General features: G+C 43.4%; 1 protein-coding gene across 1 annotated transcript in view; it reads right to left on the bottom strand.

The window, feature by feature from the left end:
• Positions 1–15,155, bottom strand: part of Babam2 (BRISC and BRCA1 A complex member 2) — a 376,093-nt gene that overhangs the window by 276,017 nt on the left and 84,921 nt on the right. Inside the window, exon 4 of the mRNA XM_036170890.1 lies at positions 12,501–12,595. Coding sequence (XP_036026783.1) covers positions 12,501–12,595 — 95 coding nt within the window. The remainder of the gene's footprint in view (positions 1–12,500; positions 12,596–15,155) is intronic.

Genomic DNA, 15,155 nt, shown 5'->3' on the forward strand with positions numbered 1-15,155 from the left:
CCACAAATGGCTGTGATACCAACAGTTTTGGAGAAACAGATAAAATAATAAATCATAGTTTTTAAACCAAGAGCCCTTCACTATCTTCCTTAGGGAGGACATTTTAAGAAGGAGAAAAAAAAAAGACACCAACTTTTTTCCCACCTCATAAAGGTTATCTACAGCTAATGAGTTAAAATAGACAGACAAAAGTACTCATAGACCTGCATAGACACAACTACTCATAGACCTTCACAGATACAAGTATCACAGACCTTCACAGACACAAGTACTCACAGACCTTCACAGACACAAGTATCACAGACCTTCACAGACACAAGTATCACAGACCTTCACAGACACAAGTATCACAGACCTTCACAGACACAAGTATCACAGACCTTCACAGATACAAGTACTCATAGACCTTCACAGATACAAGTATCACAGACCTTCATGGACAGAAGAACTCATAGACCTTCATGGATACAAGAGCTCATAGACCTTCATGGACACAAGAGCTCATAGACCTTCATGGACACAAGAACTCATAGACCTTCATGGACACAAGAACTCATAGACCTTCATGGACACAAGAACTCATAGACCTTCATGGACACAAGAACTCATAGACCTTCATGGACACAAGAACTCATAGACCTTCATGGACACAAGAACTCATAGACCTTCATGGACAGAAGAACTCACAGACCTTCATGGACACAAGAACTCATAGACCTTCATGGACACAAGAGCTCATAGACCTTCATGGACAGAAGAACTCACAGACCTTCATGGACAGAAGAGCTCATAGACCTTCATGGACAGAAGAACTCATAGACCTTCATGGACAGAAGAGCTCATAGACCTTCATGGACAGAAGAACTCACAGACCTTCATGGACAGAAGAACTTCACAAATATGAGTACTTTTTGTCACATCAGCATATAAACCAGTTTCCCATCAGAATGTCTAGTCATTTTTTCACACTCACTTTGGTCTTTTACTGACAGATCCATTATTACAAATTGCACTCAACTCAGAAGAAGCAGAGCTGCCCTCTCTAAACAGAGTCCTTACTTGACACCAGGAAAATCCACTGGGACTTAAGTATCAAGATTTCTATAATAAAAGAAGTACGCTGCTATGGAACCTTTTTTATTTTTCCAATGCTTGGCCAACACTTTGATTAGCATCTTATCTAATAAATTATAGTTAACTCTGTATTCTTTTTTCTCTGTATGGATGCGTGTACATGCTCATGATGGGGGGGGGGTGCAGGTACAGATATAGGCATGTGGCAATCAGAGGGCAACCTCTGGTGTCTTTCTTCAAGCATCATCTACTTTTTCTCTGAGAAAGGTCCTCTCATATCCTCAAGCTTTACTGAGCATAGTAAGCTAGCTGGCTAGCAAGCTCCACAGGTACATCTGTCTCCATCTCCGATCTCAGCATCTTTGGTGTAAGAAGTCCAACCACTGTACCTCACTTCTTACTTGGGTTCCAGGGACCTGAACTCAGGTCCTGTGCTTTGAAGACACATACTTTACAGACTGAGCCATTGCCTCAGCTCTAATTCTGTGTTCTTACCAACGGGGTGGGTGGCACTCATAGTCAACTAAAGTCTTTATACATTTATACATTTACTTTGAAAGTAAAGGATAAAAATGACATTTTCGAAGTAAAATGACATGTTCTAAAATAAAACTGACATGCTTCCTCGTGGGCTGTGGTGGCTTTGCACAGACTGGCAATCTGAACAAGGACAACCTGAAGCTTAGATACAGCCGAGATACTTCTCTGGAGCCATCCGCTCTCTGTAGAGGCGAAAGCTGGTGAGACAGAGGACCTCATAGAAGAGCTGACTGCTACAGCCACCTCAACCAGAGACATGTGCAAATTGGCCCTCAGGTAGACTGGGATCCAGGCACTGCCAGCCAAGTGCTGCTGCAGTGACTCGGGGAAACCAGAACAATGTCTGGCAGAGAGTGAAGAGACCTCAAATAAGCAGGGAGTTCCCCTCGAGACTTTGATGACTTGTGGTACAGCTCAACACTGTTGAAATTTAAGAAAACTCGTCTGTGAAGCAGAGCAATCTGCAGTTATGCAAGACAAAATTTAAAATGTGGGTCCCCTGGGGGTAAAGAGCTATACGGCTTGTGTGTATAAATGGTTAATAAAAATTGATTTAAAAATACATAGGCAGCAAGGCATGTAGAACTGTCTCAAAAGACTGATCACCTCAGGCTTCAGGACTGACCTGAGCAGGCTACTTCACAAACAGAAGTTGCCCTGCCTCAACTATAAACCACCCTCACTCAGCAAAGGCTCTGGATTGAAATGATCAGATGCCTAGCAGCGAGGACAATTTTATCTCTGTCTCTGTCTGTGTATGTGTGTGTCTCACTGTCTCTCTGTGTGTCTCAGTCTCTCTCTCTCTCTCTCTCTCTCTCTCTCTCTCTCTCTCTCTCTCTCTCTCCCTCCCTCCCTCCCTCCCTCCCTCCCTCCCTCCCAAAATGGCATCCTCTGGAGCTGCCGCCATTTTGTAACTTGAATATCTGGTGTTCAAGTCAACTACAGGAGCTACCAAACACAGAACCATGTGACTGATAAGGGGGAAAGGAGGCAAAACATATACTCAAGGATATCTCAGATATTAGAATTAGCTCACAAGGACTTGAAAAGAAACATGAGTGAGAAAATGAAGAAGACTCTGTACACATGGAAGAAAGATAAATTCACCAGAGAACTAAACGTTGTGGCAAAGGATGAAATGGGAGAACTGAAGGCAAGCTGTGACTCACACTCAGGAGTGTCCAGGAACACTGAGGGTGGACAGAAGCATCTCAGCAAGGCTCTGAGTGCCCTGGCTTCCCTGGCTTCATGCCTAGAGAAGGGTCCAAGATGAGGCTTTGCTCACTGGGTTCTGTTTAGGTATGCTTTTCGTTACAACATTAGCTAGAATAAAAATGACTTATTTCCCCATCTTTAAGAAAGAAAAGGATCAGACTAAAGAATGTTGTTCTCACAATGCAGAAGTCGCTACACCAGTTTAAGGAAACCAACGAATAAACCGGGAGATAAGCTGGGCATCATCTAAATGTGCTCACTCATTCTTCACCGCTCACCTCCTCTACCCACTCTTGTGTAAAGCAAGGCAGCTCTCCTTCGCTAGCTCAGGCAATGGCCGGCCTGTCAACACAGTGACAAGGAAGAGTGCGAGGCCCAGTAGAGTGGGGAGCCAACGGACTCTCCACCTGGCTCCCACGGTGGTCACGTCACCCTGTGGTGCCCACTGCCCAGCCTGTCTCATGCACCCACCTCATTTCTGCTGTCAGTCCCTGAAAGACCCGTGGGCCACCATCCCCCCTTCAATTACTAGTGCGATTTCTGTCACCTGACTAGACCCTGACTGACAGACTAGGGAAGCTGAGAAATCACTAACGGATCTATCCCTTACTTAGGGCCAAGCAAGTCCACACTTCGTTAGGTACCATCCGGAATCCACATCGCTGTTACTGAGAAAGGCAGAGCATCCACAGCAGTGCCGTTCTCCACAGCAGTAGATGAGAGGTGAAGTCAGCCCAAATGCCTATCACCAGAAGAGATAAAGAAACTGAGGTGTGTTAATACAAGGGAATACGACCATTGATGAGCATGAACAGTCAGGACAACAACGGGAAAGAAAACTGCATGGGAGAAGAGAAAGAAGCCAGACATGATCAAACAAAATCATTTGATTTGACTCATATGGCAGTCAAAGGGGGTGAAATTAATAAAATGCTATAAGCCAGTACAGTGTTCTCTCTTAGGTGGGTGGGCCTACGAGATGGAAGGCAGTGGGGAATGTTCTATTTCCTCATCTGGATCCTAGTTCCGTTTTTGGAAACTCACCATGCTTCACACTTTGGACTTGTGTTCTCCTCTCTGTGTGTTAGTCATCACTAAGGGTTACATTAGTCTTATGAGCACTCAGATGAGGGGTTAGGGATTCAGCTCAGGAGTACAATGCTTGCCTAGCCAGCACACAGCCCTGGGTTCAGTTCCCTAGCACTAAAAACAGTACAAATAAACAGACACTCAGCTGATGTGTCTCTAAGGCCCTAAGGCTTACCATGCATGTGCAGATTTGTAAGAGGTCCTTGTCTTGGTTCTCACGGTAGCCATGCCTACACCTCCCTCCCTACACTCGCCCCCCGACCATGCAAATCTCTTACTTACCTGTCTTAAGCACATGCCCAGCTTGAGGGCCAGAGATGAATCCTTTCCAAGTCTCAAACGGCACATGAAACAGGAGGAAATAAAGCTGTGAAACATGAGTCTTCCATGTTAATAGAGGTCCAGGTTCTTGGCAGCATGCAGGTTTTCTACGCAACTGAGTGGCATTTTTCGGTAGTATGGCATGCAGTCCATTTCAGCTCCGTACATTTGTGACATGTATTTCAAGCACCCGGGGGCAGGTAACTACTTTATAGGAATCCATTCAAAGAGTGTCATTTTGTGGACAGCACTGGGAGAAGCCAAGGAGGACAAGCAAGATGGCTGAACCTGTGAGCAGAACCGCCAATGGAGGATTCAAGCAGTCAGTGGACACTAACATCAGCGGCTCTAGCCTCACAACCCTGAAAAGCTTGTCCCTGGCACTAAGTCACCTCGTCTTCACACCAGGAAGTCACAGCACTGCTCTCTCACCCTCCTAGAACTGCCACGTGCTCCTCACATTCAGATTTATGATCCAACTTCCCTCCTTTAGGCAACCTCATTTTGAATTAAAATGAATTATCATTATTACTTTGGGGAAAAGAATTTCAAAACAGCCTTGGAGGCAGCGGAGCATACCACAGAGTGTTGCAAGACTGGGCTGAAAAGCATTACTTTAGGAGTTCTGGTAACTGATTTCTGCCCTCCAAATTTTTCTAACACTACAATTTTTTCCTAATATTTTATAATTATATCAAAAGTCTACATCCTAGTTTTAGAAATCAGCAAATATGACTACATACCCTCAAAGGAAAGCTATTCCTCTAATAAGCATGTCCTATGCATCTCTAGCAGAACCAAACCAATCTAGTCTCTGCTAATGTTTCCTTCCACGCTGGGAGAGACACATGCACAATCCTCTACCCCAACCGTCGCAGGACGGTACCGTTTAACAATAAAAGTCTTACATCTCACAATTACCAGGCAAATCAGGGAAGCCGGTCACCCTAGGAAAGACAGACACCAAATAAGCAACTAAAAATTACTCTACGGTAGTAAGTGAAATAAAGAAAGAGTATGGTACAGGTCAGAGACTCTGTTACAGCTCTGAGTAGAGAAATCACAGAAGACATTTTTAATATGGTATCTGAAGGAAGGAGGGGCAAGCCACTCAGGTGCCTGGGAGACAGAGTTCAGGGAGAAATGAAATGAAAATGGCGTGTGGCAAATGAAGAGGTCCTAAGATGTAGTGTGTTGAGGGTGTGAGGAGGCCTCTGCAGCTAGAGGGCCAGCAGTCAGTAAAGCACAGTGTGGAAGGGTGAGAGATTAGGGAAGTACTGGGTGACAGCCACATATATCTGCCATCACTTCGTCTCAGCCCGTGAATTCCAACCTATGAGAATATTCCTTCTCATTATAATGGAGCCTCTGCCTTTTTATTGAACATCTTTTCTTCTCATATATGTGTGTATACATACATTATATGTGTGTATAAATCTCCTATTTAACTATCCCATAGAACTCCTTTATAACAATTATTCCAACCTTTATATAATACCTCAGTGTACTCTTTTCCTGTATCTATCTATATCTTACCTCCCTAAAACTCGCCTCTTTGAGTTCAAGTCCATATTATATAGCACTTTTGAACACATGCAAAATCAAAAGCTACCAGTAGGTAGGAAGTTCATTAATTTGCCATTGTTAATTTATAAGCTTTTTTGGTAAGTGCAGCCACCAAAGAGCCATGCTTTACACATGCTGTGACACGTGGCCAGGACCAGCAGAATGGAACATGAGAACAAAATGACCACCAGCAAAGCAGCCTGCAGTACAGAGCTGTCTCTGGGTCAGCAAATGCTCTGGGTAAGGTACAAAACAAAAGAGCAAACAGGAAAAGGCGCTCAGTAAGAGCCCCCCTAGCCCCGATCAATGCAAAGAGCCCCTGAAAAGATATCTCTAAACTTCCACGGCATGAAAAAGTTTCCATGACCAACCCCCAAGCCATCTAAACTCTCCCCACTACAATGTACTGTTTGTTTTATTTTGATAGTTTCCCTAAGCAAAAAAATAAAGATTGGGGTCTATCTACCCCACTACCCAGGGAACACACCTAAAGCCCAGGCCTCAGGTCAATCGCCTGGAGCTCTGTATCATAATTTTTAATTAATGCTAACTAAATGGGTTGATGAACAAATTATTAGCTTAGACAATATAAAACCATGAGGCAATTTTACTAGAATTTGAGTGTTAATTTCAAATGCAACTTTCCATTATAATCTTGAATCCATTACTCTGCTGTTTCCAGTTCTGTCTTGGGAAATGTTTTAAGCTTCATTTTGAGGCGAAAGGAAAAGCAGTGTTACCACTTTATAATCACATCTCAAGGCCTCACAATATGCACTGAGCCAGCTTCCCCAACATATTGGTCTGCCTCAAAAAGGCAGAAAAATGTTTTAAAAATGTGAAAAGAAAAATTTGCTTGGTAGAAAAGAAATCTTACACTAAGATTACACTGTAGATGTCACAGTATATGACCAATATTTTAAAAAATCAATTGTGTTTCTACATTGCCACAATATGGAACTGGAAACTAAAGTAAGAAACAATTTCATGTACAGCAGCACCAAAAAGAGTACCCAGAGCACACGAATAAAACCCCCACGCCCCAAAAGACAACCACCAGAGAAGAGAGTTCAAGAGAGTATGAGTAAAGGACATTCCAGTGCTCCCGTTACCAACACCTGACACCAGCGAGAGGCAAGAATGCCCAGATTCACCTGCAAGTCAGTACAATCCCTATCAAAACCCCAACTCTGTGCAGACATTCACGAGCTGACCTAAAACGTATACGGCAATACAAGGGACCCACAACAGTCAAGGCCGTCCTGCAAAGAACAATGATGGAAAAGCCCATTCCCCAGTTTCCACACTGATTACAGAATCAATAAACACACAGACTGACCAATGAAATGAACGTAAGAACCCAAAATACTCCCTCATCTCTATTACCAACTTAGGGATAATAAAATACCAACAAGAATCAAAGAGGGAAACACATGCTTTCCAATGAACAGTGCCAGCATATCTAAACATCCACTTAAAAATAAAGCTGGGTATCAACCCCATACCATACACAAAAATGGACCCAAAATGGGTCAAATACCTAAGATATGACAACAAAATATATAAGCGTATTAGATTAAATCTGTGTAATATTGAATTAGGCAATGGTTTGATTATAAAATCAAAAGCAGTGGCAACAAGAGAAAAATAGATCAATTTAAATTCATCAAAGTTTAAAACTTCTCTTTAGCCGGGTGGTGGTGGCGCACGCCTGGAATCCCAGCACTGGGAAGGCAGAGTCAGGCAGATTTCTGTGAGTTCAAGGCCAGCCTGGCCTACAGAGTGAGATCCAGGACAGGCTCCAAACAGAGAAACCTTGTCTCGAAATAAAAACAAACAAAAAAATTCTAGGGTTGGGGATTTAGCTCAGTGGTAGAGCGCTTGCCTAGCAAGCACAAGGCCCTGAGTTCGATCCTCAGCTCAAAAAAAAAAAAAAAAAAAAAAAATTCTCTTTAAAGAACAGTACCTATCAAGATGGTCAGGGGGTAAGGTGCATGAACTCAGATACATGGGAATATATGAGTTCGGGTCCTTAGCACCTATGTAAAGGCCACACATGGGCAAGCACACACACACACAACAGTACCTAGGAAGCAAAAAGACAATCCACAGAATGGGGGAAAAAATCTGGCCAATCGTGTATAGGATGAAGAACTAATACCAAAAATATATGGAGAAAAAAAAAAAAGAAAAAAATCAATGTACAAATAGGATCTCTGTGAGTTCGAGGCCAGCCTGGTCTACCAAGTGAGTTCCAGGAAAGGCACAAAGATACACAGAGAAACCCTGTCTCAGGGGAAAAAAAAAAGTTATATACAGAGTTACTATTTGGTCCTATAATTCTACTCCTAGGGATATAGCCAAGAAAAACAAAAGGATGCCCATACAATTTCAGAACTTGCAACAACCAAAACATGGAAACAACCCTAATGGTCAACAACTGGCAAAGGAATAAATAAAATGTGATATATACATATAATTGAATATTATTGGACAATGAAAAATAAGTGTGCCTAATGAAAGTAGTCAGAAAGGACTACATGTGTGTCTTTTCCAGACAGGGTTTCTCTGTGCAGCCCTGACTGTCCTGGAACTCACTCTGTAGCCCAGGCTGGCCTTGAACTCAGAGGTCCACCTACCTCTACCTCCCAAGTGCTGGGATTAAAAGCATGCACCACCACCTCCTGGCTGAAATTACTTCTATTTACATGAAATGTTCAAAATAAGCAATCCCATAAAAACAGAATTCAAATTAGTGTTTGCCCGGGGCAGGCCGGTTGGGACAGTAACAGCTGATAGGTTTGGCATTTCTCTGCAGTACGATGATAAGATGCTTTAATCTGTGGTGACAGTTGCACAATTCAACAAATATATGAAAAACCACTGAATTAGTACTTTAAATAGGTGAATCGTGTGGCACACCAATTATGTGTCATAAAGTTGTTTTTAAAAATTATATACATATGTATGTACGTATGCTATCCCCTAAATAGAAAACAGCACCTCAGTAGAGCAATGTTGAGCAAAGGCAAAGGACTGTGTTATAGATGTGACTAGATGATTCAATCAAAGGTTCCCAGCACAGTTCAGACTACTATATATAAATAGCCCAGAAGACTGACAGTCCTTGGGTTCTCCAGAGTACCTATTCTGGGTCTAGTGAAGGAGCTAGAATCGTGACATGTTTCCGAATTAATCTAACACGTACCAGACTTGGAACCACGGGGGCCACTAAGGCCTTTATTCAGTGTCTTCATGATTCTGGGGCATCCTAGATGCTGCTGGCCCTAGTATAGATCCTAACATTTTACACACACTGATTCTTTCCACGAAGAGTGTGAGCTCAGAAGCGGAGGCTTCAGCTGATGTCTCTTTCCTGCACCCATGTCCCTCATTTAAGCCACCTCATTTGTTGGAGAAGAGTCAGTTTAAATAGAATAAATTTCTCTAAAACTATGTTTCTCAAGCTGGACCATATTGGAGAGTTTTTTCTTAACCATTATAATTTAATATGTTTTTACATTAAAAATACATATGTATCACAGAATCAGACGCCATTATTTTCATGAATTTTAATGATGAAGCCCAATCACTTCAAGCAAATTTCATCCTTGCCAAAGGACATACTTTGGACTATGGTCCAAGATTGTAAGAGTGCAAACTCCCCTTGTATACTTGGTACTTCTGGTAGAAAATCTTGAGAAGTTGGGACTGTTTCCCACCCCACAGGTAATAAGATGAAATTCCCTTTCGTTAAACATGTAGACAAGTCAGCTCAGCTAGTCCTTCAAGAGAATAGGAGGGAAGTCTGGGTTGAACACAAAACTAAATGCTAACCTATTAACCCTGAGTGACAAGTCCCTGGGGGCGGGATGTGCCTAGAGAAGTGGCTGCTGGGGATCAGGGTTACAGTTTAGCCTGCCCTGGTGTGTCAACAAGCCAGGTATCAAGTGTGCACCTTCACAAGTGTGCTGTGATTGCTTCGCTGGCTTGTCTGACCCACTCACTGGTCCATGAAGTAAGCCTTCCTGAGGCTCTCCATCAATTATCACTAGGGAGAAAATGCTCCCCTGAATTTGCAATCTTCCTCTTGGATCCAGTACACTGTTAGTTACACACACACACACACACACGCACGCACGCACGCACGCACGCACGCACGCACACGCACACACACACACACACACTGTTCTTTTTCAGCTTATTTCTCAAAAGCATCTATGAGAACTTCACTCAGAAGAGTGGAATTACCATATCAGCTCTGCTACAGAATTCTATAAATCTACTACTAGAGTTCCTTCAGTACTAAAATAGAAGAGTGGAGTATGATGAATCTTAGGGCCCTTTCTAGCTCTTAAATTCTCCATTCACTGAGCTTGCCAATACTGAAGATATACACTGTAAATTTTAAAGTCAATTCCAAAAACAGGCTGCAAATACTCTTCCTTATCCTCTACATCCCAGTGATCTCTCTCGTGTTAACTTATGCTTTCTCTCTGCCGTAGATTTTATTTCAACACTGCTCAGTCTGGTCTTGAAACGCATTTCCATCAGGTAGTTGTTGTCTGTCCTTCCTTCAGTGGCTCTTGGCCAGCACTTGATGCACCCCACCAATGTCCCTGTGCTGGCTACTTTTATGTCAACTGGACACAAGCTAGAGTCATCAGGGTGGAAGGACTCTCAGCTGAGAGAATGTCTCCAGAAGCCTGGCCCATAGGCAAGCCACTTGCTTGATTAGTGACTGATGTGGGAGGGCCCAGACCACTGCGGGTGGCGCCATCCAATGGGGAGATAGCCTGGGGTGTGTTGAAGAGCAAGTTGAGCGGGTCATGAGCAAGTCCAACAGGCAGCACTCCTTCATAGCCCTCATTAGTTTCTGCCTCCAAGTTCCTGCCTGGGGTCCTCACTCCATTCCCTGGATGATGGTTATAAGGTAAAATACACCCTTTCCTCCCCAAGTTGCTTTTAGTCATGCTGTTTTATCACAATAGAAACCCCAGGACACCACCAAATGCACCTAAGCTTTGTGGCTCTGTTTTATGTGAACGTACACCTCAGCAAATCTATCAGTGCCCTTTTCCGCAACACATCATATGACCCACAGCTTCAAATTTACTTCAGTCATGCACCTACTTGAATTCTCTCATACTTCCTTCTCTCCCTTCACTTTTGAAGGCCGAGGACAAACATCACCTCTACACAGTTTTCTCTGAACACCTACTGTAAATTCTAGGACACTTAGAGTGTTTCTTTGGCATCTGGTGTACGTCTCCCTCCACTGGGCAGATTTCAGACAGGGAGGGACTCTACAGTGATGCTTAGATCACATCGACTGCAGGTGGGCCTCTCAATTTTAATATGGGGTAGATGCCAACCCTGTGGCTTCTGAGGAGGCAGCATTTAACTAGAAAAGTTTTTTTAATCAAACAAAAGTTTATGTACCATTATTAAAAACCTTTCAACAAAACCATGCCACTCTTGCCAACAGTATGCTCACCACTGTGTGAAATTTAATGTAATTCTTTAGGCTTCAGCTAGTACCTCACTGTCTTAGTTAGGGTTTCTAGTGCAGTGAAGAGACACCATGACCACAGCAACTGTTATAAAGGACAACATCTCATTGTGGTGCAGTAGTGGCTCACAGTTCAGAGGTGCAGTCCATTATCATCATGGCAGTACATGGTGGCATGCAGGCAGCCATGGTACTGGAAAGGTAGCTGCTACATGTTAATGTGCAGGAAACAGGAAGTAGACTGTCTCACTGGGTGTGACTTGAGACATATGGGACCTCAAAGCCCGCCTCCATAGTGACATACTTCCTCCAACAAGACCACACCTATTCCAACAAGGCCATAACTCCTCACAGTGACACTCCCTTTGGGGGCCATTTTCTTTCAAACCACAACACTAGACTCTAAATGGGAGATGGAGGAGTGGGGGACTTCCAAAGTAAGTCATTAAACCATCAGATATACAGTTTGAATGAACCAAAAAATAAAATCCAGAAAACAAACTAAGAAAATAGTTTTAATCAACAATTAATCCTCTTTGAAGAGTACAGCTATTACAGCAGGACTTGAATTTGGAAAATGAAAGAAAGAAATATTTAAACAAAATGGCGCCCATTCTTCATCAGTCATGCAGAAAACCCAACTGTTAAATAAACCGTGTATGCTCTGGCAGGTACCATGACCCCGTTCCCCTAATGGTAAGTCTTCTTGCTTTAATTCCAGAAATGTTGTATTTTGATTACAAGGTTTGGGTCTGGCTTAATACAAAACATTCAATCTCATCTTTCCCTGTGGTGACACTAAGATTACAGATGTGAATGTCCCAGTTTGCCACTTTTACTTCCACAAAAAAGGAAAGAGAAGAAAAAAGAAAGAAAAGCCTTCTAACAAGCCAAAAAAGACTCTTCTAACCAGCATTTTGTTGAAGTGTTAGTAAACACTGGAAAACTGACTGCAGGCATGAACTGTTGTATTGAAACAAAGAAAATGTCTTCAATGTGGCTTTAAGTTGAAGAAAAATTACTTCATCCAATACTGTTGGGATAATCTGAAAAGGTCCCAAAGTAAAACTATGATGAAAAACCTCTCTTCTCCAATACACATGAAGAGCTGGATTTCAATTATCAGATGCCTATTTTGTTTTCTTTTCAACAAGGACCAGGAAAGTGGGCCTACAGTACTCACGTGTAGAGCAGAGGGGTCTGGCAGGAACTCAGCATCCTCTCCAAAGATGAAATCAGGGGGCAGCTCTGGGTACTGAGCGTTGAAAATGATGTCCCCTGAAATGTAGAAAAGTGACAGGCTCTTCTTATTCCCTTGCAAATAGACAAAGAATCTGAAGAATGCATCAGAAAAACTTGAAGAAACTTATATTTAGTTTAAGAAACAAATCTGAAAAGTACTTTCTGAATGATTAATTCTTCAGATAAAAGAAGTGATATCCTCTTTGAAATTACCACCCACAATAAGCAATCAAAAACGTGCAATACACTATGAATATAAATACCCTAGTGGGAAAGTAGAAGCAGCCCCATGCAACACACATGCTGATTATTTTTTACAGGAAACACAACTGTCCAATCACTGCCTGCTAATTAAGAAGGCTTTACTGAAAACTGATTCTGTAGAAACACAGTCTTTGCCTTGTAGAAATTAAACACACATACCTTTGAAATAATGGAAAGAACATCTGGCTTGAAGTCAAATAGGCCTAGTTATATTTTCAGGGTGTCCTAATCACTATTAACTCAGAGACCTTTGGAAGGCTTTGACCACTTACCCTTCTGTTTCTCTATCAATAAACGAGTGGTACGGTGATACAATGATATGGTGGTACAGTGGTGTGGTGGCGAGGTGGTGTGGTGGTACAGTGGTACTGTGGTGCAGTGGTGCAATGGTACAGTAGTATGGTGGTACAGTGGTACAGTGGTTCAGTGGCACAGTGGTACTGTGGTGTGGTGGTACTGTGGTGCAGTGGTGCAGTGGTACTGTGGTGCAGTGGTGCAATGGTACAGTAGTATGGTGGTACAGTGGTACAGTGGTTCAGTGGCACAGTGGTACTGTGGTGTGGTGGTACTGTGGTGCGGTGGTACTGTGGTGCAGTGGTTCAGTGGCGCAGTGGTACTGTGGTGTGGTGGTGCGGTGGTACTGTGGTACTGTGGTTAGGTGGTGCAATGATGCAGTGGTATGATGGTGCAGTGGTGCAGTGGTACTGTGGTTAGGTGGTGGGTACTGTGGTAAGGTGGTGCAATGGTACAGTGGTATGATGGTGCAGTGGTGCAGTGGTACTGTGGTGCGGTGGTGCAGTGGTACTGTGGTTAGGTGGCGCAATGGTGCAGTGGTATGATGGTGCAGTGGTACTGTGGTGCGGTGGTGCGGTGGTACAGTGGTACAGTGGTACAGTGGTACTGTGGTGCGGTGGTACAGTGGTACGGTGGTTCAGTGGCCTAGTAGTACTGTGGTGCAGTGGTACTGTGGTTAGATGGTGCAATGATGCAGTGGTATGATGGTACAGTGGTGCAGTGGTACTGTGGTTAGGTGGTGGGTACTGTGGTGTGGTGGTGCAATGGTGCAGTGGTATGATGGTACAGTGGTGCAGTGGTACTGTGGTGTGGTGGTGCAATGGTGCAGTGGTATGATGGTACAGTGGTGCAGTGGTACTGTGGTTAGGTGGTGCAATGGTGCAGTGATATGATGGTGCAGTGGTACTGTGATTCAGTGATTCACTGGTTCGGTAGTGCAGTGGTACAGACATAACAGACCTACTGTGTGAAGCAGAGGAGGCAACGTACTCAGCATCATGTCTGGCATTCAGTAGGCTCTCAACAAGCCATAGAGAAGTATTATGTTGATAGTGGTGATGTTCTTAAACATGAAACAGGATTCGGAGTCTCCAGAGCACACAGTGTTGTAAAGTCAACCTGTCTGTTTCTTTCTGTCTCCTTATTCAGCTCCCGTGTTCTCTCTAGTCACCCCAAACTTCAGTCCTCATCTTTCTGCTAATACTAATCGGCAGATTGGTTAGCAATCTAACACACACTGGGCTGTATTTCATGGTGTACTTATTTCTGTACACATACACAACACAGTTGTCAGTCCACTCACTTCCACTGTTCAAAGGATAAGATTTACATAATGCTACCCAAAATGAACATTCTGGCTTCAGTTCTAAATTGAGCCTTACATCTGTATGCACTAGGCATTTCACATCAGGCTCAGCGAGCATAAAGATGTGATTGTGATGGTCCATGCTCTCATACTCTAGAACACAAGCCGTCTCAATAGTTCCTCCAAATGACCCTACCATGGACTGTCCCTGCTGCTCACAGCTCTGTCCAAGCCCAGATCAGCCTGTCCACACATTCACACTTTCACTGAATAACGAACTGGGCTTTGCTCTAGCGACTACACTCGGCACTAAAACCAAAGAATTCTGCTAATAAAAACTGAAACACCAAAATTAACAAAATCATACCCTCAAAAGATGGTAGCCTAGTACCAGCTGCCCTCTGGCCCACAATATACACTAATCCACAAGTAAAGTTTACTGAAGTACTGTATTGCCTGAAAACTGGCAACTCGGAAAACTTCAGTAATTCTCTCATGCTCGATATGACAGAAGCAAACCTTACAAACTGGTACTTAAGGCTCCACGATGTGAAGTTCCTCCCTACTTCCCCCGTCTGCCAGTCTACAAGCCAATGCAAACCATCTACTCTGGCCATTGTGACCAACTCAATGCCTTCCAAATACAACGGCACCCAGGTCAAATGGCCCCCTCTTGCTCAGCTTAGACACTGCTTGCAAGTCCACTCAAATTACCTTCTCATGCACAGTGCC

Source organism: Onychomys torridus, chromosome 21 (genome assembly GCF_903995425.1).
Source record: "Onychomys torridus chromosome 21, mOncTor1.1, whole genome shotgun sequence".
NCBI lineage: Eukaryota > Metazoa > Chordata > Mammalia > Rodentia > Cricetidae > Onychomys > Onychomys torridus.